Source organism: Molothrus aeneus, chromosome 15 (assembly GCF_037042795.1).
Source record: "Molothrus aeneus isolate 106 chromosome 15, BPBGC_Maene_1.0, whole genome shotgun sequence".
Taxonomy (NCBI): Eukaryota; Metazoa; Chordata; class Aves; order Passeriformes; family Icteridae; genus Molothrus; species Molothrus aeneus.
The window spans coordinates 14,456,094-14,482,315 of NC_089660.1; the positions used below are offsets into that span (position 1 = coordinate 14,456,094).

The window sequence follows — 26,222 nt, forward strand, 5'->3', positions numbered from 1 at the left end:
ACATTGCCCTTAAATTAATCTAGAGAGATAATATTCACTATCTACTCTCCTTTTGGAAGACTTTTTTACAATTCAGCTTTTAGATTTTTTTTTTTACTTTTCATTTTACACTAGATCCAGTGCTTTGGGTCACCCTCCCCTCATGCAAGCTCTTTAGGCAACGTAAACAGATCATAAACTGAATAGAAATATTTTAAAATATTATTTAATATTTTAAAATTTTTTTTTTCCTAAGGAGAATCTACTTCGTAATCCTGCAAATGATAGTGCAATCCAATGTATGAGTCCCAAGTCCTCCCCCCACCAGCTGAAATGGAGAGCTTGACCAGCACATTGCCCTTAAATTTATCTAGAGAGATAATATTCACTATCTACTCTCCTTTTGGAAGACTTTTTTAAAAGGTCTTCAGCTGTTAGATGTTTTTTTTTTACTTTTCAAAGTCAGCCTGGCACTTTGTTTATGATCTGAATTGTAAAGCCTCATTGTTTTCAACAATGATAACCAGGCAAACAACAAACTGAAGCAGCACACTTTCAACTGCTGGCAATCCATCTGTGCACACTTAAAAATATCAACTTTCTCCAAAAATGGTTTCAAAGGTCCATAAACAGCAGATTAAATCTTGTAATTGAAGAACAATAGGGTTTCTGCAGTAGAAAGCAACGCTTTGAAGCTCAGAACATTAAAGCATGGATTTTCCCCAAAAGCAACAGGCTTTGCAAAACATAAGGCACATGCCTGCTGCAGGATCACATGGATGTGAAAGGAAACACTTATGGCACATTCTGGGGATGACAGGGAGGGGAAGCACAAAACTGTGTGTGAGCACAGGCAGCCCGAGCTGAGACCCAGAGCTCCCAGCCTGCTCTTTCCTCCTAACTGATGCAAGGACTAATTGAGACAGATCTGGTTCTTTCTTCTCTCTGCTGGAAGCACCCATGAGCATTGAGATTAAAGAAAAAGACTGGAAGTCCTGGTAGAAGATAACAGAATTACCCCTGACTGTATGGGTAGGAATCATTTGCATTCAGAGGGCTGGGGAGGCACCACCAGACTACAGAAGAACAGAGAAGATTTTTTTTTTCTTTTCTTCCCCACTGAGTTTAATGACTGGAAACAAAATTCAAAGTCCTTCATAAACCTGCAGAAAGAGCAGGTTTTTTCAGCATATTTAATTTTCCCCTGTGTTTCACACCCTGCCACCACCTACTTTCCATTTGCCTCAGCTCCAAGTTACTGCCTGACAGAGAAAGCTCCCAACTGTGGAATGACATTTTGTGCACCAGGATTCTTCTTTTCTCCCAAGTGTGGAATGTCAGTCTGTGGACGAGGATTCTGGTTGGTTTTGGGGCTTTTTTCTCTCAAATTAAAAGTGAATTATTCTTTTATGACTAAAATTGGGTCTCTTGAGCTGTGAGCTCAAGAACCTGGGCCTGTTGCCAGATTGCTTGACTAGGACAGGAATTAATTTTTACTCTAAGTAGGGAACTTCTATCACTCTTATTGTCTCTTTAGAGGTATGACTAACTGCACCTCCAGCCTCTCTGGTCTCAACAAGCTGCAAGTCAAGTTACCAGGGCATTCATCAAGCAACATTCTCCTGACTAGTTTCTCTAAAGTCTGCTTGACCAGAAGACAAAAATTACCTGGAGAATGAAAGAAATCTCAGAGTATTTTCTTTTAAACCCACATAGACCCAACAAAGCATGAAGCATCACTGAGTCATTTCAAATAATGTCTAAGGTTCTTTTTTATTTCCCTGTATGCACCTTTAACTGGTGACCTTGAACAGTATCCAAATCTAAGAGACTTTCCAAGCAAGCCAAGACTCCCACTGGTTTCAGAGTGTTAACTCAGAGTAAGGAAGGCCCAGGATTACACCAGGATTAGACAAAGCAGGGCACTTGTCTACAATAAATTAATATAATTATTAAATTTAGGTGTAGATAGCAGAAATTCAGAAACAGGAAATCAAGAATAAAAATATATCACTGATAGAGAACAGTGATCTTCAGCTCTAGGTAGTTGCCTTTTCCACCCCCAAATCAAAATGTTTCCTGTGCAGCACTGCTTGGTAGGGAGGAGCCTTCTCAACATTAATACAAGTGCCAAAACAAACTGGACTTTCTTACCATCACAGGTGAAGTCCTGGACATCTACATCTTGGATTGGAATATCCTTCAAGAAAAAGGGCTTCAAGCAGCGTGGATTTCCACTGACAATTCTCTTCTTCCTCAGCCATTTCCCCAGCCAGGCCAAATGGCAGTTACAATTAAAGGAATTAGCCAGCAAATTACTGAAAGGGAACAAAACATGATTCCATTACACATGAACGTACAGAAATACTGAAATAACCACAGAAAGATGAGGGGCTCCAAGTCCAGGCTCTTTCCTGTGTTCTTGTGAGATCCCTCCTCCATCCTGCAGATCTGGAAAGTTCCATGCAGGTTTTATATTAGGGCTGGGATTATAATTAAAATATATATAGTTATGCATATATAAACATATGTTTATAAACCAAAGTGCTTAGAATTATTATTTAAACATACTTACATCACTACCAGGGCTGGGTTTAGTGTGGAATTCAACCCAAGCTACAGCTCACACCCAAATCTAAACTCACCTCACAAACTACACCCATGTGTGCATGCATGATCTTCACCATGACCATGTACCTGCCTCAGCACTCCCCTCTGTCCCACACAAACCAGAGCCAGGAGGGAGCCACTGGCAAGTGAATTTGGGGTTCCTACTGAAACAGCAAGGAAAGTGCTATACATGTACCTATATACATATATACATACATACATATATACATATATACATACATACATATATACATATATAAAGCAGCACTGTCATCTTGAGCCACTTATGAAGATTTCTCAGGTCTGGGTACCTGTAGGGAAAAGCATCTGTTCTGCTGCCTTGTAAACTTTGTGGGGTCTGCTTCAAATCTTGCTCCAGCTCCTGAAATATCTTCCATGCAGAGCTGCAGCCCAGGCATGGTGCTGTGGTGTGCAGCCCCCAAAGCAATCATCTGACACCTCCAAGACAGGGATGGAGCCTGAACAGAGCCTGGCTCAGCAGCTCCTTCCTAACTCAAGTTCAGCTCAAGGAAAGAGGCTGAGCTCCCTGGTAGAAAGGGAGAGCTGTTTATGCTGTGTACAGAGAGAGGGAGCATCAACAGCCTCAGTCACAAAGAAGAATGAGCTGTCAGGGCCTGTGCATGCAAAATGAAGTCTCTAACCTAATATTGATGAAATATTCACATCATGTATGAATGTGCCCAAGAATTACTATTTTGGTAGCACAGAAAGAAATATGATAATGAAATTTCTTTAAATCATAGCATATCTTTTAAGACACAAAATTTGAAGGCAAGAAACAGGCACTTCAACTGCAGGTGTAGTAGCTGAAGTAGTTTTTAAGTCTTCACTTACAAGATGCTTTCACAAACCTAAATATGCAGTCAAAATCACATTAGGACTTCAGCCAAACAATTCCTTCAGAAAACAATAGTACTGAAGACAAAAACATGTGGTACAATTGAGGTGGGGCAGTTAGAAAGCAAACCCAAAGCAACTCCTAAATTCTGTAGGTTCTAGGCCAAAATCACACAGCCACAATATGATTTACAGCTGCTCTCAGCACTGCAGCACAGCCTACTTCAATCACTGCTCTGCCCTGGAGCTCTGGGGTTAATCCCATGTGGATTTAACACAGGCTTATGGACCTTGTGGAGAAAGGAGAACTGGGGAGAGCAGAAAACTCAGCATAATGTTATAAAAACACTCCACCTGCTTCACATTTGGACTCAAACGCTGCAGAAAGGTGAGAAACCCAACAGGTTACACAAGAGCTTTCATACAGAAGGTGCAAAAAAGCACTGAAAGCAACACTCTAATTCTAGCTGCTCTCCTTCTGAATTGTTTTCCATTTTCGTTAATCCATAATGGGACCACATGCAGGATGCTTTGTATATTTTCCACCCTGATAGACTTTGGCATGAGCAGAGTGCCTGAACCAAATGTCTGAACCACTGAGAGAGGCAGTGCTTCAAAGGCCATTTGTTCCACTGGTGGGAGAGAGTGAGATCATGTTCACAGAGCTGCTTCCATCACACAAATCCTCAGAACTGAATAATCTGCCACTGGGAACAAACAGCAGGTGTGTATAATCAGGGTTCTGGAAAACCAGCAGCTCTGAGGGTAAAGGACATTTTGCACATCTAGAGAGCATCTTACCAAGACTCATCAAAAACTTTCAGAAACTTTCCATCTACAAAGTGCTCCATATAAAAAAATATTAACTATCCCTGTCTAGAGAGGAGAGATTGTTTTGACTTAATGTAACTATCCACAAAGCCTCCTTTTCTTCTTGGCAAACACGGGTTAAAGTACGATGTAAAATTTTTAGACTCTTAGTTTAGAAGTTGGATTATGCTTTTTCTTGGGAAGTAAGAAAGAAATAGGTTGTTACAGATAAAATTAACAAATAAACAAATCTCCCATTTAGAAATTCAAATCACTCCAGGCAGAAAAAGAACAAATTTATCTTGTCAGTAATTCCACATGATCTTCTGCCACCTTACCAACTTTTAGATTTTTATCCTTTTCCAACTGCAGAGCAGGGATTTTTAGCTTTAATGCAGCTAATTTAATTTTTAGCTTTAATTCACACATGTCCCCACATACATGCTCTTTCCATGGCAAGGCTGTGATGCAACTTTTGATAGAAATGCAAGATGAAGTCCCTCCTTAAACTATCACATGGATAAAGAGATTTCCTACTTGACTTGAAATGGAATTGAAAGTCTGGAAAGGCTAATTGTATGTCAAAGCTTTACTGAGGAAACTGAGTATTCAAGTGGAGTTCTCAAATCAGAAACAGTAATGTTGGGCAGAAAAATTGATGTGAAAACTCATCAGTAATAATCAGAGTTCCCACACATACAATAGTGATTTACCCACTCAGACAGAAACACAGCAATCAAACTTTTAGCAGAGATTTTGTACTAACATGAAATTCAGAAGTGTTTACTCAAGGACATAGACATATTTTAAAAATCAAGGGGAAATAGAAGTCTTGAGAAATGAAATATGTATATCCTACTGCAAGTGCCTCTTCAAAATTACAAAGAAGTCATAGAATATTAACTATTTAAATGGATTCTAGTGACCTGTTAGAAAAACATGCTGGAACACATCTGGATGTTTTTGAAATTAGATTGAAAATATATTCTGGAATTCAGGTTAAGTTTATACAAGAATAGTTTTATGTCATTCTGGCATTATGCAGTCATGCAGTTATTTTAATAATAATCCATGGAAAAGCAGTTCTGCTTGCAAATATCTCCCTTGACTGTGCAAGGACTAAAAGACATGACTGAATTTTCTGTGGGAAGAACTGCTAGGGCACTTCAAATTAAGATACCACAGTGCCTAGTTTGACCAACAACAAAATAAAAATTGCAACTCTTTCTACCAAATAGGAGTTATTCCTCTATTGAAAATCATTAGATAGGGTATTATTTTCAGAGCTGTCCATGTTTTGAGAATATCAACGAGACTGACTCCCAAAGGGTAAGAACAAAAGGAACAATGTTCTTTAATGCTGCAAATATGCCAATATAAAACTGGAAATGGAACATTGCATGAATTTTTGTCTCCCATTGACAGATGTGAAAGTAAGGCACTACAGTACCCCATTAGCTCCCAAAGTGTGGGCTCAGCAGGGAAAACAGTCACACCATCTAACTTCAGTGGTGTTTGTCATCCAATAAATCCACCTACAGCAGAGTGCTGCCATGAAATGAACAAAGCTGAATTCTGCATTTGTATGGCAAAAATCACCATGGCCTCAACCCAGGGTCTAAAGAAGTCAAAACCACACCTTTTCTGCCTCTAGATCAAACACAGAATGGAAATGTGTCAAAAAACAAACTCTTCCACCAATACACAGCTAGGAACCAACAGGATTATAAATCAGTGCCAAAGACATGCATTCCAATTAGCAGCAGCTTTAATTGCTCTTGCTAGAAAGTGCAGCAATCTTTTCCCACAGATGAAAAAAGAAAATGGGCTATTTTCTAACAAAATATGACAAGGACAATTCAATGAAAGCAAGGTAGGGGCTTCACAGACTGATTCAGAGAATCCCTGCCCAAAGGGAGCCACGGAGGGAAGCACAGAGAGAGCAGAGGAGCAGCAGGCACTGCCTGCAGCACAGTGACAACAGCAGCTTTCAGCAAGTGCCACTTGCTTTGACCAGAGACTTGAAAACAGTCAATAAAAATAATCTGCTTGTGTTTTTCCTCTTTGTCCATCAATTTTGAGGACTACACAATGTAAAAGGAAAGAAAATTCTGTGTTCCTTATGCTGCATGGAGCTAATGCCAAAACGATAACTGATTTGTTGGTGAAAAGTTGCCACAGCAAAGGGAAAGTGTCAGCAACAAAACAGCTGAGATTCAACACCTCCTTCTTTGCCCAAACATGATGAAGAATGTTTTCCAATCCTGAAATGCAATAGGATTGAGAGTTTATTTTGACTGGACAATTAGGCTGTATTTTCAGGACAGACAATTTCCATTAACAGCAACACCAGGGTCCCCTCTCACAGTTGGAAAGAAAAGGCAGAATTTCTTTCCATATTTATCAGTCTGTACTTTATTAAAATGGACACACTAGAAAAGCATTTTAAAGTATTTAAGAAACATGAGAAATATTTCAAAGAATGGCTGAGAAGTGTAAGAGAATTAAAATAAAGCTTAGATTGGGATTTTCAAATTCACATTCAGTAAGACTTGACTATTTTGTCTTCTTCAGATGCTCTGAAAATCTAAGAATCAGCTAGTAGACTTCTGATGTTTAACTAATGTAACTGAAATCCAAGAAAGCTGTTCTTGCAAAATCAGACTCTACTGACACTAAAGCAGCTTCAGGGAGCTGAGTGTGTGTTAAGCTACACTCCTTGAATCTGCAGAAATTGTTTTACATGTTTTACACCTTCTCCTGCACATTGCACTGGGCTATGACACAGCAAAACAAAGTCATCCTGCCTGAGGCTGGCAACCTCCAAGTGTTTTCAGCCACTCCAGCTGAAATTATTCAATTAAAAAAAAAAAAAAAATCACACCTTGCATCCTCCAAACCTGTGATTTCAGTAGGATGGAGTTTTCTTTCCCTAGATAGTGTTTTCCATATAAACTGAAATATTGTCTTTTTTGAAAGGAAAGCATAAAAGAACCTCACCATGCCATGTTCATCCCACAAAAAACCACTTACATTGTGGACAGAGAGACCAGAGTGCTGAAGGCTCCAGGGGTGATGGTGCTGATGTGATTGTCATACAGAGACAGGAGCCTCACTGAGCTCAGGCCAGCAAAGGTGTCGTTGTTGATACAGCTGATGGAGTTGCTCCTCAGCATCCTACAAGGATTAAAAACAGGGAATTAGGAACCACTGGATAATAATGCAGGATGGGAGGTGCTTTACCAAGGGCATCAAGAGATGCTTTGGAAATCATTCTGGTTTTATTGATTGCTGAAGTAGAACATAGCTAGAGGAGGGTTAGATTCACATAAACATGGTCTTGTGATTTTAAAATGCATCTCTTCCACTCAACATTAGAGGCTGATGGGAGCTGCACATCTGAAAGCAATATGCAATTAAAATTATTACTAGTGACAAACCTGAAATAAAAACTAAAGGCTCAATTTAATAAATATCTGAGAGTAGGCTGAGATGTATTTCAGAGATCATTTGAGAAAGAAGTGCCAGAAGTGTGTGACAATAACAATACTGGCTGCATTACTTCTGCTCCTGTCCTGGATGTTTTTTTGTATTCCACACAGCAAAAGTACAGAAGAAAACAGAATCCTCATCAAAAATCAAGGAATACTGTAGGAAAGATTTCCAGACCTGGCACAAGCTCAGGAATGTCATTATCATCATTAATTTTGAAGACAAAACCCAGTAATCATTCTATAAAATGGTCTTTGCTTGGTGCTTGTATCAGATGAATCAGTGCTGTGTTTTGGAAGATGCATCTCTCTGAGTTGTTATGGTAACAATGAACTCGACAATAAAGACCAATTAATCTGAAAGACTGGAGTGTCTTGTTTCACTCCATTGCAAAAAAGGCTCATGTGTATTTGTTACACTGCAAGCCAATCAATATCTGGGTCTGTAAACATCACTGCACTGTTGTGATATTCCTACTTGGGTGAAAAATCACTCAGTAATAAAAGCACACTGCCAAAGACCCACAGCATGCACGCAGCTCCTGCTGCTGTTGCAGTGAATTGATGCTCCAAACTGAGGAGGGTTAACCCCTGGGTATCCAACCCCAGGGTATCCAACTCATGCAGTGAACAATAGAAATTCAGACTCCCTCAGGAGTTTGAATTTCAATCTCAGATTGGTATCAGCCAGCTGGGCATTGAAATGCTACATCAATGCTACCTGAAAATCACCAGAGAGAGTTTAGATGTGGCTGGGAAAACATTGGCAGCATCATCACAGCCATTGCCTGTTTGAACACTGTCCTGCTTTTGCATCACTGCTCTCTGTGCAGTTACCAGCAGGGGCATCACGGTCTCTGTCATTTTGGGACTGCAGCTGGGGTGAAACTGTGTCAGGAGAGACCCACAGGGCACAGAGAAACACCTTTGCCGGGTCAGGAGCACCAGCTCTAAAATGAACAAGCAGTAAATGGGAGAATAAGGCCCTTAGCAGCAGCAGGAAACCTTTCTCCTGCCCTGTATGGAATGTATCAGGCAGCAGAAGTGCAGGATGGGATAATCTGAATGCCAATATATCCTGCACAGTGATTTCTTGCATTGCAGGAACATACAGCCTTTTAAAAGCTGGACCATGACCCTGAAAAATGCAGCCCCTTTGCAAAAGATTACTATTTTAAAGCTGAAAGAAATTCAATTAATGGATAGCAATATGTGTCCCTCAAGCCAAACCCTTTGGTTTCATATCATGGTTCACCATGCACTGTGTGCCCTTCCTGAAAGAACACTTAGACTCACAAATCCTCATATCATGCTGTGTATATTTAGACTGCTTTATCAGCTGGGGGAAATGTAGGTCAGGTCAGCAGGATAGCTTGAATGTTAAGCATCTTTTTATTAAAAAATGCTGAATTTTGTTTAGGAGCACTGCCACAGGCTGCTTTACAGTATAAAAATTAATTTAATATCTATGGGCAGTATTTTCAAATCCCTTAGTAAAGTGCATACATTAAATTGAAGAACAGATGGCTGTAACCACAAAAAATGTTAATGGAACAGCAAAAGTTCCATATTTGTCATCGCAGAACAAAGTCCTTGAAAGGAAACTTGAGTTTCTTTTTACACTTGAGTAAGGACTGTACTAATTGTGTCATGATAGCTTCCAACATAAGTAGTATTTTTTTGCTAATGAAATTGCAGATTTTAATTGTATTTTGATTCCTTGAGTCTATTTCTTGACAGCCCTACCTAGTCAAGTGCTTTCTTTCTACAGCACAGCTCCAATTTGGGTGGAGGAACAGTGGGAGGATGGACAAAGTGATAGGAAACATGTTCCTGAATATCTTGTTTCCAGAGGAAATAACAAAATAATAAAAGCATTAAACGACTGGAAGTGCACAAATTTGACACATGACAGGTTCCCCCATCATGTCAGCGCTGTGAAAATCTCTCCATTTTACAGAAATAGCTCATAAATCTCAAACCTGCCCAGGACCAGAGATAGATTGAAAGCCTCAAGGCCGAGCAGCAGCACTGGCTGTGTAATTACAGATATTTTAGCAGCAGGCACTGCTGAGCCTGAGCACTCCCACCCTGCCCAGGGAGGAGCACAGACAGGGCTCTCACTTACAGGGTCTTCAGCCCCGTGAGGCCCCTGAACATCCTGCCATGCACGGCCTCCAGCTGGTTCTCCGTCAGGATCAGCTCCTGCACGCCCGCGGCGCCGTCGAACGCGCCCTCCCGGATCTCCTTGATCTTGTTGTTGCTCAGATTTCTGGAAGGACACACCCAGTGACAGTAAGAAAATCAGGAGTGTTTTATTCCAAATATCACACTGGAGGGAGGGAGATAGGAAGAATTTGTTTGTTTAGTGGCTGTCTAGAGAGAGCTATCCATCCAGCAAGGAGAGCATCCAGAAATTTAAAGGAATTCCTACTGTTCTTACAAATAGCTCCCTTGCACTCATCAGAACCACAATTATTTCAGCCAAATCAAGATCATTTAAATTAATGCAGTTACCAGATTTTAATACCTCATGTAGTTGTTTCTTATCCATGTCTCTGGAAACAGTAAGTGGGAGTTTCCAGCATCTGATTCATGTCCATGAAGTTATGGACAATGCTTGGGTGTGGGTGCTCATCTGGCAAGAGTCAGTTAATGCTACTGCCATTGAAATGGTGACACAAATTGAAATATGGACCACTTTTAGTCACTGTACCATGTATCTGATACCAACTTTAGTATGTGCACTTAAATAAAAAAACATCACTCAAATGAAACAAGTATCACTTAATTGTCAATTCACAGCCACTGCAATACACAGCATTATTTTCTAAATGTTTACTCTGCCTATACAGTCACAAGATGTTTGCTTATAGATCCATATAAGAAAACTTTGATCTACAAAGTCAAATGAAGTTCTCCTGAAATGCAAAATTAATCTTTTGAATATTTCATATTTGTGAAAACCCCCATGAACAGACAATTTCTGAATGATAAAAGTGCCATCATGCATAAAAATAAATGGCATTTAATTATTTAAAACATTTATATAGAAGGCCTTAAGCACATTAAAACTTTGAGCCTGAGTCCTTCAAATATCTCCCATGATGTCCTGTATAGATTATGATGAATAATTCTATTTGTTGAGGTCTATGACAGGAAACACTGGTCTTTGTTTTACTATCTACAACAAAAAGGAGAAAGTACAAGATATATTCTTGCTCCCAAGAAGATGCTAAATTCCAACACCATTACTCATGCAGAATACCACATTATTCCAGAGATGATCCCAGTACAGACACAGCATGAGTAATAGTTTCAAAATCCAATTCCAGGTGATATAAAACAAATGACAAGGTATCAGATTAACACCTGGGCTACCCTGCTCAGAAGAGCTGGCAACTTTACTGGGATAAAAGTTGACAGAAGACATGGAAAGAGGACAGCTTGGCCTCAGATAGAAATAATGTGGGTCTTGCTCTTTTCAGAAGTCATCACTTAATAAAATAAAATAAAAAAAAGAGCCTTAGAAATATGTTTCATGTGGGAAACTGGAGTACACTGGTTTATGTCTGCTGAACAACTGTCAGAGAGTGGGGCCTACAGCATGTGGCCCATCACCTCTTGTGCTTTCTTGTGATCAGAAAGAATAGGAGCATGCCAGCAATCAGCCAAAAATAACATAAAAACATCTAGAAATACTTACAGGCAGATTTCTCTTTCCAGAAGTTTAGTGCTTTGTGCTAAGGCTCACATGAAGAGTTTATGTTCAGTGTCAAAGCAAGTCAAGGGAGGATATTCTGACATATGCATTTAATTTTGGGGCTCAGCTATTTCTTCAGTGGAAATGTTTATAGCTCAGCATCTCTTCTGAATGCTGGCATAAATAAATGCTCCCAAAGATGCCCCTCCTGGTAAAGATCATGCCATGATGCATATTTGCACAGAATAAGTAAGTAAATGTTTGTGGTGGGAAGGGAGGGTGAGTTGCTAAAATAGACAAAGACTTTGCAGATTGCAAACTGACCTACAGTTGTAGTTGTAAAGTTTTATTAGTTACTTTTTGCCATATAAAAGATATTTAGGTACATATATTAAAACATGGGGGTAATTTTAATGGTCTATTAGATACTGAAGGCAGAAAAGAGCAAATATTGGAGACAAAAGCTGGGCACCATTTGCAAAGGAATTGGCACTTTATACATGTGCTAACATCTGAATTTTAATTGCTGCCAAAGGACTTCTGCAGATAGGCAACTCTGCTCATTTGAGTTAATAATGCTTGATCTTTTCAGCAAGACAGAATTACCCATAAATATGCCAGCAGCCTCAGAAGAAGCCAATTATAAATACCTTTCCCATGCAAAAGATTTGAAAATCCAACATTATGCTGAAATCAAAGTTGCAAGGCAGAGAAAGGAGAAGCTCTGCAGTAATAAATAGGTAAAGATGTTACAGTCCTGCAATCCTGCCTGAAGTACTGTCAAAGCAGATGTTCTGCCAACCTGGATTTTGTTATTTGTCTTCCTGAGTTGGAGTTTCCCATATCAGAATGCAACAACAAAAAAAAAAAAGTGGTAGATGACAACATTCAGTCACCAAAAGGAAAAAAAAAAAGTTTCCTCCTAAAGTCTGAACAGCTAGAATAATAAACATGAAGAATTACATACTTTTCAATCTAAGAGTTACCAGGAAAAATAATCAACTGGTATAAAGCTTAAAAAATGAAAGCACTGTAACCTTTTGCCTGGTCTGCAACTCTGAGACCTCTAACTCCATCCTTCCCAGCTCTAAAAGATTCTTTTATATGTGATCATCACACTTGACAAGGAATTTTTTTATCAGAAAAAAACCTACTGAAATTTTATAGCAAACTCCTACTACAGAAAAGCCCCATCCTCTTGCAACACTGAGCTCCTACCAGGAATTCTTCTTGAAATACTGAAAGACAGTGGAAAAGAAACTGAGTGTTGAGACTCCTATGCCCTCTGGCAGGACCCAAATGGGAGCCAGCCTGACCTCAGCCTGGTAACTCCTGCAGGCTTTTTCCATAAGGACTTCCTGATTTACCCTGGTGATAACATTTAATCCTATTTCCAGACTTTTATTTTGGGCAGGAGGTCAAAATAAATTTTCAGAAAGCCTGGGTCTGCTTTATGGGGGGCTGTGAATAGGAAATGAAGAGCTCAAGAAGCTATCAAGGTGACATTGTTCACACAGCTCACTTTTCAGTCACATTTTATTCACTTTATGGCTGAAGTTTATAATAATATTATTTCTGTTGATCTCATAACTTCAAGAGCAAGCTGGATTCTATTCAGAATTAACAGAAGCATCCACCCTGCTGTACCTGCTGGGGCCATGTCAGCATTGCAGCTCCCCAGTGCTGAGTTACTGACACCCCTTCCCATCTGGAAAACCCCTGAGAGAGATCTGCAGCCTCAAAAGATCTGCTTGGTCTCACCTCCAGCCCTGCACAAAACCAGCCTGTTCTGAGGGGGGTTTCCCTAGAATATCTCTGTCTGCTGGAGATGTGCTTGGAATCCTTAAGCACATGTGAGCAGGAAAATCCCAGCGCTGCTGCATTCCTCTGGAGGATGCTGAGGGGGTTTTACAGCCTTTACCAAGAGTGTGGGTTTGATGGTGTGAGGTGTTCTCAGGAGCTGCATGGCACTGAAGGCCTGAAATGCTACACACAGACAGTGAATTGCACCCTGTGACAGCCCTGCACTCATCCAGCAGAGCAGACTGATGGCCTTGCTGTAAAAACCACACTGAGCCCAAATGGCACGAAGCACAACACAGCCCCATTTCCAGAAAATAAAGTCTGGTTCTGTGTAACAAATGACTGCAACCTCATTTGCCATGGCAAAATTCATGCTTAGGAGAGGGAACAACAGGCAACAGCTGTTTCCAAGGGCACAAACTACTTCTGCCTCCCCAAGAAACCTGATATCCTGGTTTTGAAGCTGACTCCTAGTCCACAAACTTTATCATGATTCAATTTTATTTCACATATAAAATGTTCAGATCCTGGTCTGACACTCCATACAGTTCAATCTAGCAGGAATACTTACAGCCAAATTAAGCCTCCAAAGGCAATTACATGCTGGAGGTGGGTTGGCAGTACCAGCTATTGGCAAGACAGCCTGACATTTCTTATAATAAAAACCATATTATATGTTCACTTCATAACTTTGGCAAGGCTTAACTGAATGAACTGTTAGATGACCCTTTCAGGTTTTGAGGTAAACATTTTTCATTAGTCTTGTTCTCAAGAGAAGAGGTCAGTCCCCTTTCTCCCCCGCAGTGCATCAAGTATGGCAGTTCACCTCTCTATTTTGAATGTGAGCTCATTGCTGAATTTTTTTCCCCTGCAGAAACAGCAGCTGGGACCTCAGTGGGAATGGCCACTGATTTCCTGTAGGCACAAGGCAGTGGGCAAGCTCCAGAGATGGCATCTGGGGGCTCCAGCCTCTGCCTGTGGGTCAGTATCCCATTTCAGCAAGTCTTTCAGGGTCTCTCTGTGCTCCCTGAGTCAGATATCTGGGGGGCTTTGGACATTGAACCTGTCATGGCCAGGGAGCCCCTGCAGGCTCCCACTGCCATGGGAGTCCCCAGGCACTGGAAGGTTTTTTCTCTAATTAACAGCTGAGGCATTGCCAGGGAGTGGTGGGGCTCCCAGTGCTTGATTCATGCTGATTTTGGTGGCTGCTGCAGGAAATTAACTGCTGCCTTCCACAGAAGTCAAAACTTCACCTCTGTGAACGGGGATGCCTCCCCTCTCCCTGTCTGACATGAGACCCTACGTGTTGAGTGAGATCTCCCACTGGGAACATTGGAAACACAATTCCCTGTTGTTTCTGCATTGGAAGCATAATTCCCTGTGAGCAGCAGCAGCTTCCAGCTGCCATGGCTGGAGGGCAGCAGCTCCTGAAGCCCTTTTAGGACCTCCCCAAAAAAGTCCTGGAGCTGCTCCCACTCCTAAAGAGCTCAGAAATGCATCCTTGTGTTTCTGCTGCACTCCAGGCAGATCCAAAGTGCTCTTTGCTAACCACTGCAAAATACCAGCAGCACAGTCCTTGGAGCCTGAAGTTGGTGGGATGGGGATGGGACTTCAGCCTTCAGAGCCTTCAGCTTTCCCTTTGCACAGGCAAGATCAGGTAAGGCCATGCAGTAAAAACACAATAAAAGCAAAACAGGGGTCACTGGAGAACCCAGTAAATTACTTCTGGACTGGATGAGACCTGTCTAGAAGAATCTATACCAATCTTTTCATTCTACTGTAAAAAGCATTAAGCATAAAGAAAATTAAAATTTAGGTTGTGAAAACCACACTGTGTATATGGGATTTTGCAGCTAATTATTGAAGTTGATTATTTTTTTAAAGGCACATTCAGATATGTTAACCTTTTAAAAACCAGCAGGGTAATCTTAGCTATTTAATTCCTAAGTAAAATGTGGCATCACATTGCATTATGTATCTCTGACCTTTCCTTTTTTATATCAAGAATTCAATTTTGTTTTGCATTAAAATGTATTAAATCCTAGGCTGACAAGTCATACAATGAGGTTCAGTTTAGGAGGACTATGTGCAGACAAATTACAGCACAAGAGCTAATTGCATATTAGAAGTGGGGTTGTTGCAAAGGTGGTCTGACACTTCCCCTTTTTCCCCATCATTTTGACTCTCTCTGGAATTCTGCTGGAGCTTTACCAGCCACAGTGTAACCATGAATCTCTGAAATGAAGTTTATTTTCCAAGTTCCTTGGCATGGATCTGTCACAACTCCTAAACTCAAGTGAAAGACAACCAGAGGAAAAGCATTCAAATACCCTTCAGATATCCATATTACAGATATTCAGATGCATTTTGGAAAAAAAGAGTATTTCAGAGAAAAAATAAATAAAAAAAAATTATATTATTTCGGCTAATGCCCTGCCACTGCAAAGCTCTGAGCTGTTTTCTTAAGCCTAGGAAGCAATTCAATTTCCAGACAGATTCCTCCACCTGCTGTTTGCCTTTAACACTTAAGCAGACAAGGAATATATGATGAGACAGAGTCAATACTGTCAATCAAATAATAGTTAGGTTTCTGGTCCCCTGTACACACTCAAAAGTGGGGATTGGATCAATGTTCTTCCTCTCTGATTCAGCAGCAATCCCATCTGAGGCACTGCCCACATTTCCCTCCTTGCTGGGGACTTTCATTAGCAGAAGGATTTGGCCTAGTAAAGGCCAAATAATAACTTGGGTGTTTGTTTGCTTGTTTCTTCCTGGTAACCCCTTTTATTTTTTTTCACAAAATGGAAGAAACAGGAAAAAAAAGTCTAATCTGTCTTTTTAGGGATCAGGCCACTGAATAAAGTTGTGGTTGAAATGTTGGTGTCCTCATATGAAAAACCACTGTTTTCAGAAAATCCCTTTAATTAAAATGGAGAAACTTCTTTAGAGCATCAGGCAGAACAAAAGAAACAAAGATTTCATTAAGAGCCTCTGCTTGGAGGCTGCCACTAAACCCCAGCAAGAGACCCTGTGCAGGGTGCAGATTCCTTTTGCCATGAGTTTGACCTCCTCTGATCTCAGCAGCCACCAAGGACAGATAAAAGAATCTTTGGTTTCACAAGAAACAACTCTTAAAAATCCCTCACAATGGTTTCATGCTGGATTTATGCCCAAAATACAGCCCTTGTCGAGGCATCCCTCCCTCTGAGGGATCGATGAGGACAGGAGGGACAGCACTGTACTTCCCTACTGTAACATTTAAATAAAAACAAATTATTCCAATTTTCAAAACATAAATCCTGAAGGTTTGATGAGGACAGATGTTTTCCAGTTTGTGTATACTCTTATATAGCATGCATTTTTCATTCCTGTTTACTATCTACTTGCACAGGGAACAGAGCACTTAACAATGTCAACATCATTTTCTGAGTGCACTGTAGCTACAAATTATTGATCATTCATAAAACATGAGGCAAATGTTTGTGATTAGTTCCCCAAGCCTGATGGGCTGTACTCACACAAATACAGCCCCACCCCAAGCCTGCAGTGCTGCATCTGAAACTCCTGCAGAATTAAAAAGAATCCCACTACAGTTGCCTCCAAAGCCCCTGAGATCTCACAGGGACTCAAATGGCCAGGAAGCTCCAGATGGCAGAAACCACGTGAAACAAATGCAGAACAAATTGCCTGGGTTGGTTGGGTTACCTAAATTAGCTTGATCCAGACAATAAAACCTTACTAAAAGCAAACAGTTAAATGAGACATTAGCAATGGGTCCATAGGGTTAAAACTTTAAATAACTTCAGAAGGATCCATTTTGAAGACTATCAGCAGGTATCTGACATATTATTCTCTTTCCAAAACACTGCTTTTATTAAATATATACAATGCACTGTGCCAGAACTGTCAGCAGAATTATACAGCAATATTTGAATGACTGATCTATATGTTTGCTAATTTATTCTCCTCTCTAAACCAATAATGATCACCAGAAGCTGCCATTGTCCATATCTTGTAATATGATTTTCCTTTGACTATCTGAAACAACCACACCACAGCTGGAGGCACACAATACATTTGAGAGACAAAACCAAAATGTTAAATGTCATAATCATCTCCAACAATAAGCATACAGTGGAATAAACTCTGGGACAGAATTTCTGTCAGTCTCTGAGTGAAAGACTAAGACATGTAGCCTTAAAAGCCCACTGAAATGTCAGCCTAGGGGTCTTCATCTGTCAGTGTGGTTAAACTGTGCCTGTCCATCCAACAGGGAACTCCTTCAGTTTCGTTAAACTCACATTAAAAAAGTGATTTCTACTACTGCACTACATAAATACAAAAACACATCCCTCCCTGCTTCCTTCCAATCCAAGGCTGCCTTTATGGTAACAAGAAACTCAGACTTACATTTTCCTGAGGTTGGGCAATTTCTTGAAGAGTCCAACAGCTTCCAAAACAGAAATATCATTGTCATTGAGACGCCTGAGAGGAACAAACAGAGAGATATTTAATGCTTCCCAGATGTCTGTAAATACATCCCTGTGACATTCAGGGCTGCCACACAGAGAACCATGACCTTTGTTAAGCAAGGCACTCCCTGCCGTCTCCCCCAGACTCCTACAGGTAAAAGAGTTTAGCTTTGAAGGAAAAAGGACATAGAGGAGTATCTACAGTGAAAGCTTAGGATGCCCTAAAGAGTGTAATGCCAAAGGACAGTGTCAGAGCCCCTTCATCTCCCAGTGCATGGGAAGAGGAATTATTGAGCTAAGCCACTGCACACAAACCCCCTGTGTGTGACTGAACCTCTGTGGTGCACTCTGCTTCACCAGGCACGCAACTGGAGATGGGGCCACGTAACCAAAAGGGTTCTGATTTCAGCTCCTTTCCTATAAAAGTCTGCTGATCTTCAAAATGAATGTGAAGGCCACTGTCTTGGCAGACTTGGGATGTAAAATTCGTTCTCTGATTGCACATAGCTCCATTTTGCTATGCAGAGTCTTTGCTGCATTTCTGGATATCTCTCATATTTTTTCTTGACTTCAGATCAATATTTTTTATCAGGTTTTAAATAGAATAAGTACAATAAATACAACACTAATTCAAAAAAGAAAATTCTGTTCGAATGGGCTACTAATGCAAGAAAAGAACCAGAATCTTCAGTTGCTAAGCAATAAAAATGTTTTCTCATACTCAAATGTCTTGAGGTTACATTAATTTAATAAGACCTGCTCCACCCAAGTAGCAGGCAATGCTGAGATGCAATGAGCTCCCAATCATAGATTCACTCAAATGGTTAAAAACACTTCTTCAATAAAAATGGCCAGGTGCAAAGGCAGAGGACTCCAAAGTAGGCTGGACAGGAAGGACACAGCTTGGGCCTGGCCAGCATTGGAGAAGGACACAGGGCTGGTGCTAAGAAAATGAAATAAAAATAGCTTTCCCATTTTCACTAAGGGATAAAAGCAGGAAGTGCCTTTAACCATCTGAGTCGCTTTTACAGCCTTTAAAAATTAGGAAAACCAACAAGTGAGGCTGCAGAGCCGTGTCAGAGGCACACTCACAGGTCAGTGGTGTACTCGGGGAGGTGGGTGGGCAGCCGGGTGAGTTTCTGGTTGGAGCAGTCCACCACTGTCCCCTCACAGCGACACTTCTCGGGACACACAAGGTCCATGAAGCACTTCCCAGTGAATTTACTTCTGTAATCCTCTGAGCCTGCAATAAAAGGAAAATATATTCCAGCAAACAGTTGTTGAGAACTGCAGTGACCAGAGGTACCATGGAATCCATCCTCAGCACTGCCTCCTGTCATCCCCCAGCTCCTGCACACAGTTCTAACACTTGCCAAGGACTTGTGCTCAGCAATTTTTAAAATTACTCCCAAGACTTGTCCCTGGTTTTTCACTCTCCCCTTAACAGAATAATTCCTTGTCTAACAAGCCTACCTGTTAAGGTATTTTCCAGCAAAGTCACTTTTTTCCCATCTGGAATTTAGTCCAGCAACAAGGAAAAGGCATCTCATGAAAGAATTCAAATGACAAAAGACTTTTAAAGATACCATTTGAAAGTCCCAAATGTTCAGACCTCAGCTATTAGAGCTGTTTTTCAGAGCAATCTTTTATTAGACAACCTTGTCAACTTTCCAATAATTAGATATCTTTATTAACTATGTTAAACAAACAGCAAAGGAAAGTAATAGCAGTTTAAATCATTTTCATTTTAATTAAGGAATGGGTAGAGCATACTTAGTGAGAAGCACTCCCTGATGTACCATTACACTGTGATTGCCAGACCTCTTTGACTGGGTTTTTGACCCATTCTAATGAAATGCTTTTCCAATTAGGCTCAGTGAACTAATCTGTCCTTTTCAGGTTTGGTTTTTCTCGTTTAATAGCAGCAGGTTGGAAACTCGATCTCAGTGTTTCAAGGAACCTGGAGGATTAATAAATGTGTGTGTAAGCAAAGTGCTGCCAAACCCCCACCATGCAATTCCTGCCCACTCACTTCGTATTTCATAATGGAAGCACCAGAACCATTGCAGGAGCCCTGTGCAAGGCCCAGGGATTGTAATTACCAAGAAGCATTTTTCAAGGTTTCCAAATTTTTAAAAGTCAATTACAAGGCTTTCTCAGAGAGAGGAACTGAACAAATGTTTTAAGAACCCAAAAACATCAACAAAAACTTAAGCCCAACCTGAAATTTGCTTATGGAGCCTTGATGACATTCATCACCTGCTTCCCCTTCCTGACTGATAAATACACCAGTGCCCAGTTTATGACCATGTACTATTTTCTGAGAGAAAAATGACATTTCCTAAATCCACTATTATTTTAATTTATGTTATGCATTATCTCCACAGGGTGATGCAGTGAAAAAAAGCAATTCTACAGGCAATCCAACACTCCGATCCCACAGACACACTTTGGTTTAGTTTTGTAATTCCAAGTTGGATTATGGGAACATTGACGTACAGATTTGTACCTTGCTACTTCAGTGGTGCTAAATTCTTTGCTGGTTTTTGTGCTTATTATAAATTATACATCTAAAGTGCAACTTCCCTGACAGAACAGCACTTAAAGTATTACGACCAGTGGGCATTTTAAAGCATTATAAAAATACAGTCTAACAGTTTACCCACACCATTATCATTTAAACACTTATCCTTTAAAAAAAAATCTAACATTTTATTTCCAGTCCTAGACATTCCAAGCTGGGTAGTCAGAATGTTTAGTTGTTTATGATTCCTTAGAAACAATACCAAAGACAAACAGTTATCAGAACCAGAGTTTATTAAAATTGCTACAATTACAGTACACATTGAATAACCCACCAACAATCAGTGATCAGAAAGTGTCTTGGAAATCTCCAACTTAACCCTTGAAGAAGCACTACTAAGTTTCCTAGTAAAAGCTTTTGTTGAAAAAAATAATCACAAACAATGTAAAAAGTTTCATAGGGTAAACATTTATTAAGCAAAATTTTTAGTCTGCTGATGGATACAAGATTCACCTTCCTATAGGGAAAAGGGATGGGAGAGTGGAATTCCTTATGAAGGAGAAAAAGCAGTGTATAACACTGGAGGGTGAAAAATACATGTTTGGTTTTCTCTCAAGCTTTCTGGCTGAACAAATACAGAATTTTATCACACTTTGACTTCTTTGACGTGGCACCCATCGTCCTGCTGGTGAGGCACACAACCTTCCACACTGCAGCAGCTCTCAGAAGCTGATGCTGCCTGGGCATCTGTACCACCACTGAAACAGGGGAAAGGCCTCAGCTCAGCAGGAGAGGAAGGGAGCAAACATGAAGGTGAACATCACCTTCACACTTTTTGTTCCTTCTCTCCCTTTCTATTTTTTTTTCCATTTTTCTTTTTGAGTTTAAACAAGAGTTACTCAGGTAATCACTGAGTCAAAAGTAATCAACACCCTGTATGTGCTCAGCCAGTACTCAGCCATCTCTTAGCCTGAGAGACAGCAGGAATCACCTGCCAAAGACTTGATAAAATTTACTGTTTGACCTGAGCCTTGAGATCACTTGGACAGGTGGCTGCTCTATTAAGATATTCCCATCTGGGATAGCAATGTGAAATGCAGCCATCTGCTTGCAGAGCTGTTTAAGCACATATATCCATTCCTCCTGACTGCCAGGCTCTGAGAGAACACAACAGGACTCAGGAAACACAGCTCACCACCACAGGCATGGAATACTCCTTGTGCACTATAAAATCATCCGTGGAAAGCCACAGAAAAGAGATGCAGGACAGAACATGACCCAACAGTCCCTAGCAATTCCCCAAATGAGGAAGAATTAAAGCTTGCTGTAAAACAAGTAGCCAAGGCAACAGCAAGGCCCGTGTGTAACTGAGGGCAGTTGTAGTTATTTGATTTGTTAGTTACTCTGATAACATTTTTATTTCACAACCAATGTGACACTTCTATCAGGTACTGTGATTTCTTCTTATCATAAAACAAACACACCATGGCATTCTACAGAACAGCAGCACTGAGATAAAGAAACACCACATTTCCAAGTGCTCAAACATTCTGTGTGCCTTTCTGATACCCACATGGAGAATCAGGCAACAGAGAGAAATACCTTTTTGTTCTACTCTTCTTTTAAAGCATTGTTTAGAAAACCTGATTTCAGTTTTTAAAACTTAGCCTTGTCCAAAGGACTTAAAAGGAGTTCTGGAGGATCTGTTCTGCTACAAATCAGGCTGTCTCAAAAGTGACCTGACCCATTCATTCCAGAAAATGATCCAGCTGCCTCAAATTTGTCACCAAAAGTATGACCATTGAGATCAGATTGTCTAAAACTCGAATGAAAGACCCAGGAATCTCAAAAGTTCTTCATACAGCCACGAGATCACAATTCTCATAGGGAATAAAAAAGAAGTGCATTTTTTGGTCATAATTTCACATTGCTATTGTTAATTTTTATCAGTAACTACAGATAAAATCTAAGAATCCTGCATGTCCTTCTTTTGACAGCTCCACAATAGAGATGTGACAAATTTGCAAGACAAGGAAATATTTCAATGTAAGAAAACTTCTGTATGAGACTCTCAAAGTCCTTTATGAATAGGTGTCATTATCTCTGTATAGGGGGGAATTAGGCAGAAGTATTTTGAAGATCTTTTCTAAGCTGTCCAAGCTAAAATGGCCCATTTGGCTTTGCTGACTCAGCTTTGCCCTCTGGAATTATTGGATAGTGATGCTCCCAAACAGGCCATGTTAGCCATGTCATTTTCAAGTGAAGAAAACAATGCTTTGCAGACTCTTATGAAGGGGTTTTTTGCATTACATTTGTTCACAATGCAATGCCAGCACATTAAGAGCAGGTCCAAAGTTACACTGAGTGGCAGGTGTCTCATTGCAGAAATGGCATCCAAAGTGTACCTCAAGCAGAGGGATTCACTGGACAGTTCAAACAGACAGATGCAGCTTACATTATGCACAAGGTAAGGAGACAAAAGTGGTTTTTAATCTCTGTAGGTATAGCTGGAATCACCCTTGAACATTATCAACCAGCAGAATGCCTGACTCCTTCATTGTGAGAGCAGTTAAACAGATTAATTACTTAGAAATACTTAGAAATGCAGTAATTCTAATGACTTAGAAATGGTTATTCTGCATGCAAGCCCTGTGGAAAGTCTGTGCAAACATCTCTGTGGCTCTCTGGGAGCCTGGTTAGCAACACTCCACCAGTTCCACCGTGCCGAGAGGGAAAGGGAATGGGAATCTCTCACCTTTTGATGCTTCTGCCCCAGCAGAAGTATCCAGGCATGCCATGCTGCAGGGAGTATGCAGCCTTCCATGGTGCTTGACAGAACCATGTTCCATTTGTATTGTTCTACCACATGGTTAGATCAAGCACAAAGGAAAACCCCATGGACAGCCAGAGTCAGAGTTAGGCAGCGCCAGAGAGAGAGGAGCGTTCAGAGGAAGCAGCATGGAGAAGCACAAGCTGAAGGTTCACGGAGAGCTGCTCTCCACTCCACCCATGCAAAAAGGTGCTGGATACAAGAGGTCATCCTTTATGCTACTGCAGGAACACCCTGGAGCACAATTGGGGTTAGTGAACACGAACAGAGCCCGGGCGAGTTCAGAGACAGAGCTGGCACGACAGAAAACACGACCAGAGGTGTGCTCACTGCTCCTTCCAGAGAGCACCTGCAGCTCCCACAACACACTGAGTGCCCAATCTGCCCTGCTTTTTATTACTTACTCTCTCCTGGTGTCTCCTTTCAGTAAAAATGCCATTTAGGTTTGCTCCATTTATTTAAATGCAACTGTAGAAATACCGCAGCCCATGCTAATAACAGCAGATTCTGAGCTGATGGCCAAGCTCTGGCCTTAAATGCTCCCCGAGTGCCCTTTGAGCCTGATTTCAGCTCCCAGAGGCCCCTCATGCTGGTGGCACTTACACTGACGATCTGGAATTGCCACTGCTTTTCTTTTCTTCTTTTTTTGGTTTCCTCTGCACTTTCCAGCAGAGTAGAACACACATGTTACTGCAGACACAGAGAGCATTTTGTTATTCTGTCTCTGAGCACATTTGTTGGGTTTTGTACATCACTCTCTGATGGAAGCTGAGCGTTCTCTATTTCTGACATCCTGAATTATTTCAAACAGCTTTGCTCTTGTAACTCATTCCTGCAACCCTGACATATAAAGCAGAACATTCAGTTCAGGCTTGACTGCTCCCACTGGAATAAAGCTCTCCCTGGCTCCACTGTCTGCAGAGCTGTGCCAGTGGACAATGATTTTGAAAGTCACATCTCAAATGCTTACAGGACTTCCAGATGAGAGAGAGAGTGGCTGTCCTCTGCAACTGCTCAGAGTTCTGCTGGACTTCAGGGAAGGTCAGTGCTGGTGCTTTTAAATACAAATCACTTTCCTTAGTAAGGGGTTTGCCCAAAGAACAAAGTCAGCACCAAGCAGATTATTCATTACCGACATGGAGAACAAGGCAAGTGCTTGAGCAGAGATGACAGATAATACAGCAGGGGTCTGTGCTTCCCCACTTTGCCATGACCCAGCTCTGCTGTGCAGAAAAGCCAACACTGAGTTACTTGGGAACTTCAGGAAATAAATCAGCACAGTGTTAACTTAGCCACTCCACACTGTGGGTTTGGTTCAGCAAGGAAAGTAAGGTAATTTGATTTTTCAGTCTAAGAAATAAACTGACATAAACTGAAGCAGTTTTTTAGGGGAACCTAACAGAAATCTCCAATCTTCACAAGCTGCCAAACTAGCCAGAGTCTGAATTGATAAAAACATTAGATTATTAATTTTCTTCTGTGACTCATGCAATGTGGCACAAAACCACATTAATTTTCTCACCCGATTAATTCAAAATATGCATAACCCTGGAATCCACACCTCATTTACTTAGAAATTATATCTATAACTAGCATTCTTGCCAATAATTTTGTATGGCTCCAGTGAAGAAGGATGTAGAATCCTATATCCTTATTCCTACACTGCTTTAATAAAGCAGAAATACTGGCCTGGGCTCTTCAAACAAATGAATCCACAGTACTCTGTTAAACAATGACAAGTAACAGTTCATATCTTCCAAAGACTTTTATATTATACACAGATTTACAGTATTAAGTGGGATATCTGTAATAAACTCAGTCATTTCAGTGTCAATGAACTCTTTCAGTCCTACTAGAATCAAATGCAGTCTGAGCTCTGCAAACACCCTCCTGAGAAACCCCATGAGAATATTCTGAACAAGTCTCTATTCCTTTGCTGCACTAATTAAACACCACTTACAATAACTGCCTAAACTAATCATCAACTGCGATGAATGAGAGGTACCAGCACACAAAGAGATCTGTCAAAATCCTAATTTATGTCCCTAGAATACAGGAGAGCAGAAATACCAGGAAAGCACACTATTTTATAAATTACATTTAAATAAATTCCATAAGCCTTTTGGATGTACATAAGATCATCCTGCATAAATGTCTGCAAAAAAGAAGTTGAAAAGTGAAATACATCTCCAGCTATGTGCCAGCTTCCATGAAAACCCCTCCCTTTAGACACTTTACACACAAGCAGCATTGTTTGGTTTGCTCTTGGTGTTCATTCACTTCTTGTAATCCACATTCTGTTGATCAGTCACCGAACCTGCAGTTTGTAAAGAATTTATACACAGGACCCTATTTTTAACTGTCCCATCAGGCTGCAACACCCAGGGGAGCTGCAGTCTCAGAACAGTCAGATGAAATATTTGCTGTCCAGCTGCAGCACCAACACCCTTGCACTGGTTTTTAGCTGATGAGTTCTTTTCATGGCAGCACCTCCCCAGTTATTTTCTGTATCCCACTCAAGTGACCACCACACACACAAAAAGTGCTGCCTTGGCATCCCTGGTGATGCTCAGCTTAACCTCAGCACGTGGAATGGCAATGTCAGAGGAGAGCAAACTTTGTCCCAGTGTAATTTCTGAGGTTAAAAGAGCCATCAATCACTCAGCTTTCTGACATGGCTCATTGTCACAGACACATTTTATGAAAAATCCTTTCCTTAGGATTTTCCTCCTGAGAAGCTGAGAGGCCTCAGAAATTATATGTAAGCAATAATTATCTGCTGCTGTGGAATGCAACAGGTGCATCTGTGATTGGTCTCGTGTGGTTGTTTTTAATTAATGGCCAATCACAGTCCAGCTGGCTCAGACTCTCTGGTCAGTCACCAGATTTTATTATCATTCCATTTTCCTTTCCTTTCCTTGCTAGCCTTCTGACAAAATTATTTTTCTCTATTCTTTTAGTATAGTCTTACTAAATAATTTTCTTTTAATATAATATATATCATAAAACAATAAATCAGCCTTCTGAAACATGGAGTCAAGATTCCTGTCTCTTCCCTCATCCTGGGACCCCTGTGAACACCACCACAATTAATTAAGAGGACAATTCAGATCTCAAGGGAGGAATCTGCACAGCCCTGCAC

At 40.7% G+C, this 26,222-nt stretch overlaps 1 protein-coding gene across 2 annotated transcripts in view; it reads right to left on the bottom strand.

The window, feature by feature from the left end:
• The window catches only part of SLIT3 (slit guidance ligand 3), a 491,996-nt gene that overhangs the window by 102,581 nt on the left and 363,193 nt on the right, over positions 1-26,222 (bottom strand). For both annotated transcript variants that reach the window (XM_066559986.1, XM_066559985.1), the window contains 5 exons: positions 18,819-18,969; positions 17,665-17,739; positions 9,877-10,020; positions 7,291-7,434; positions 2,134-2,297 (listed from right to left, as the gene is read on the bottom strand). In XM_066559986.1, coding sequence (XP_066416083.1) covers positions 2,134-2,297; positions 7,291-7,434; positions 9,877-10,020; positions 17,665-17,739; positions 18,819-18,969 — 678 coding nt within the window. The remainder of the gene's footprint in view (positions 1-2,133; positions 2,298-7,290; positions 7,435-9,876; positions 10,021-17,664; positions 17,740-18,818; positions 18,970-26,222) is intronic.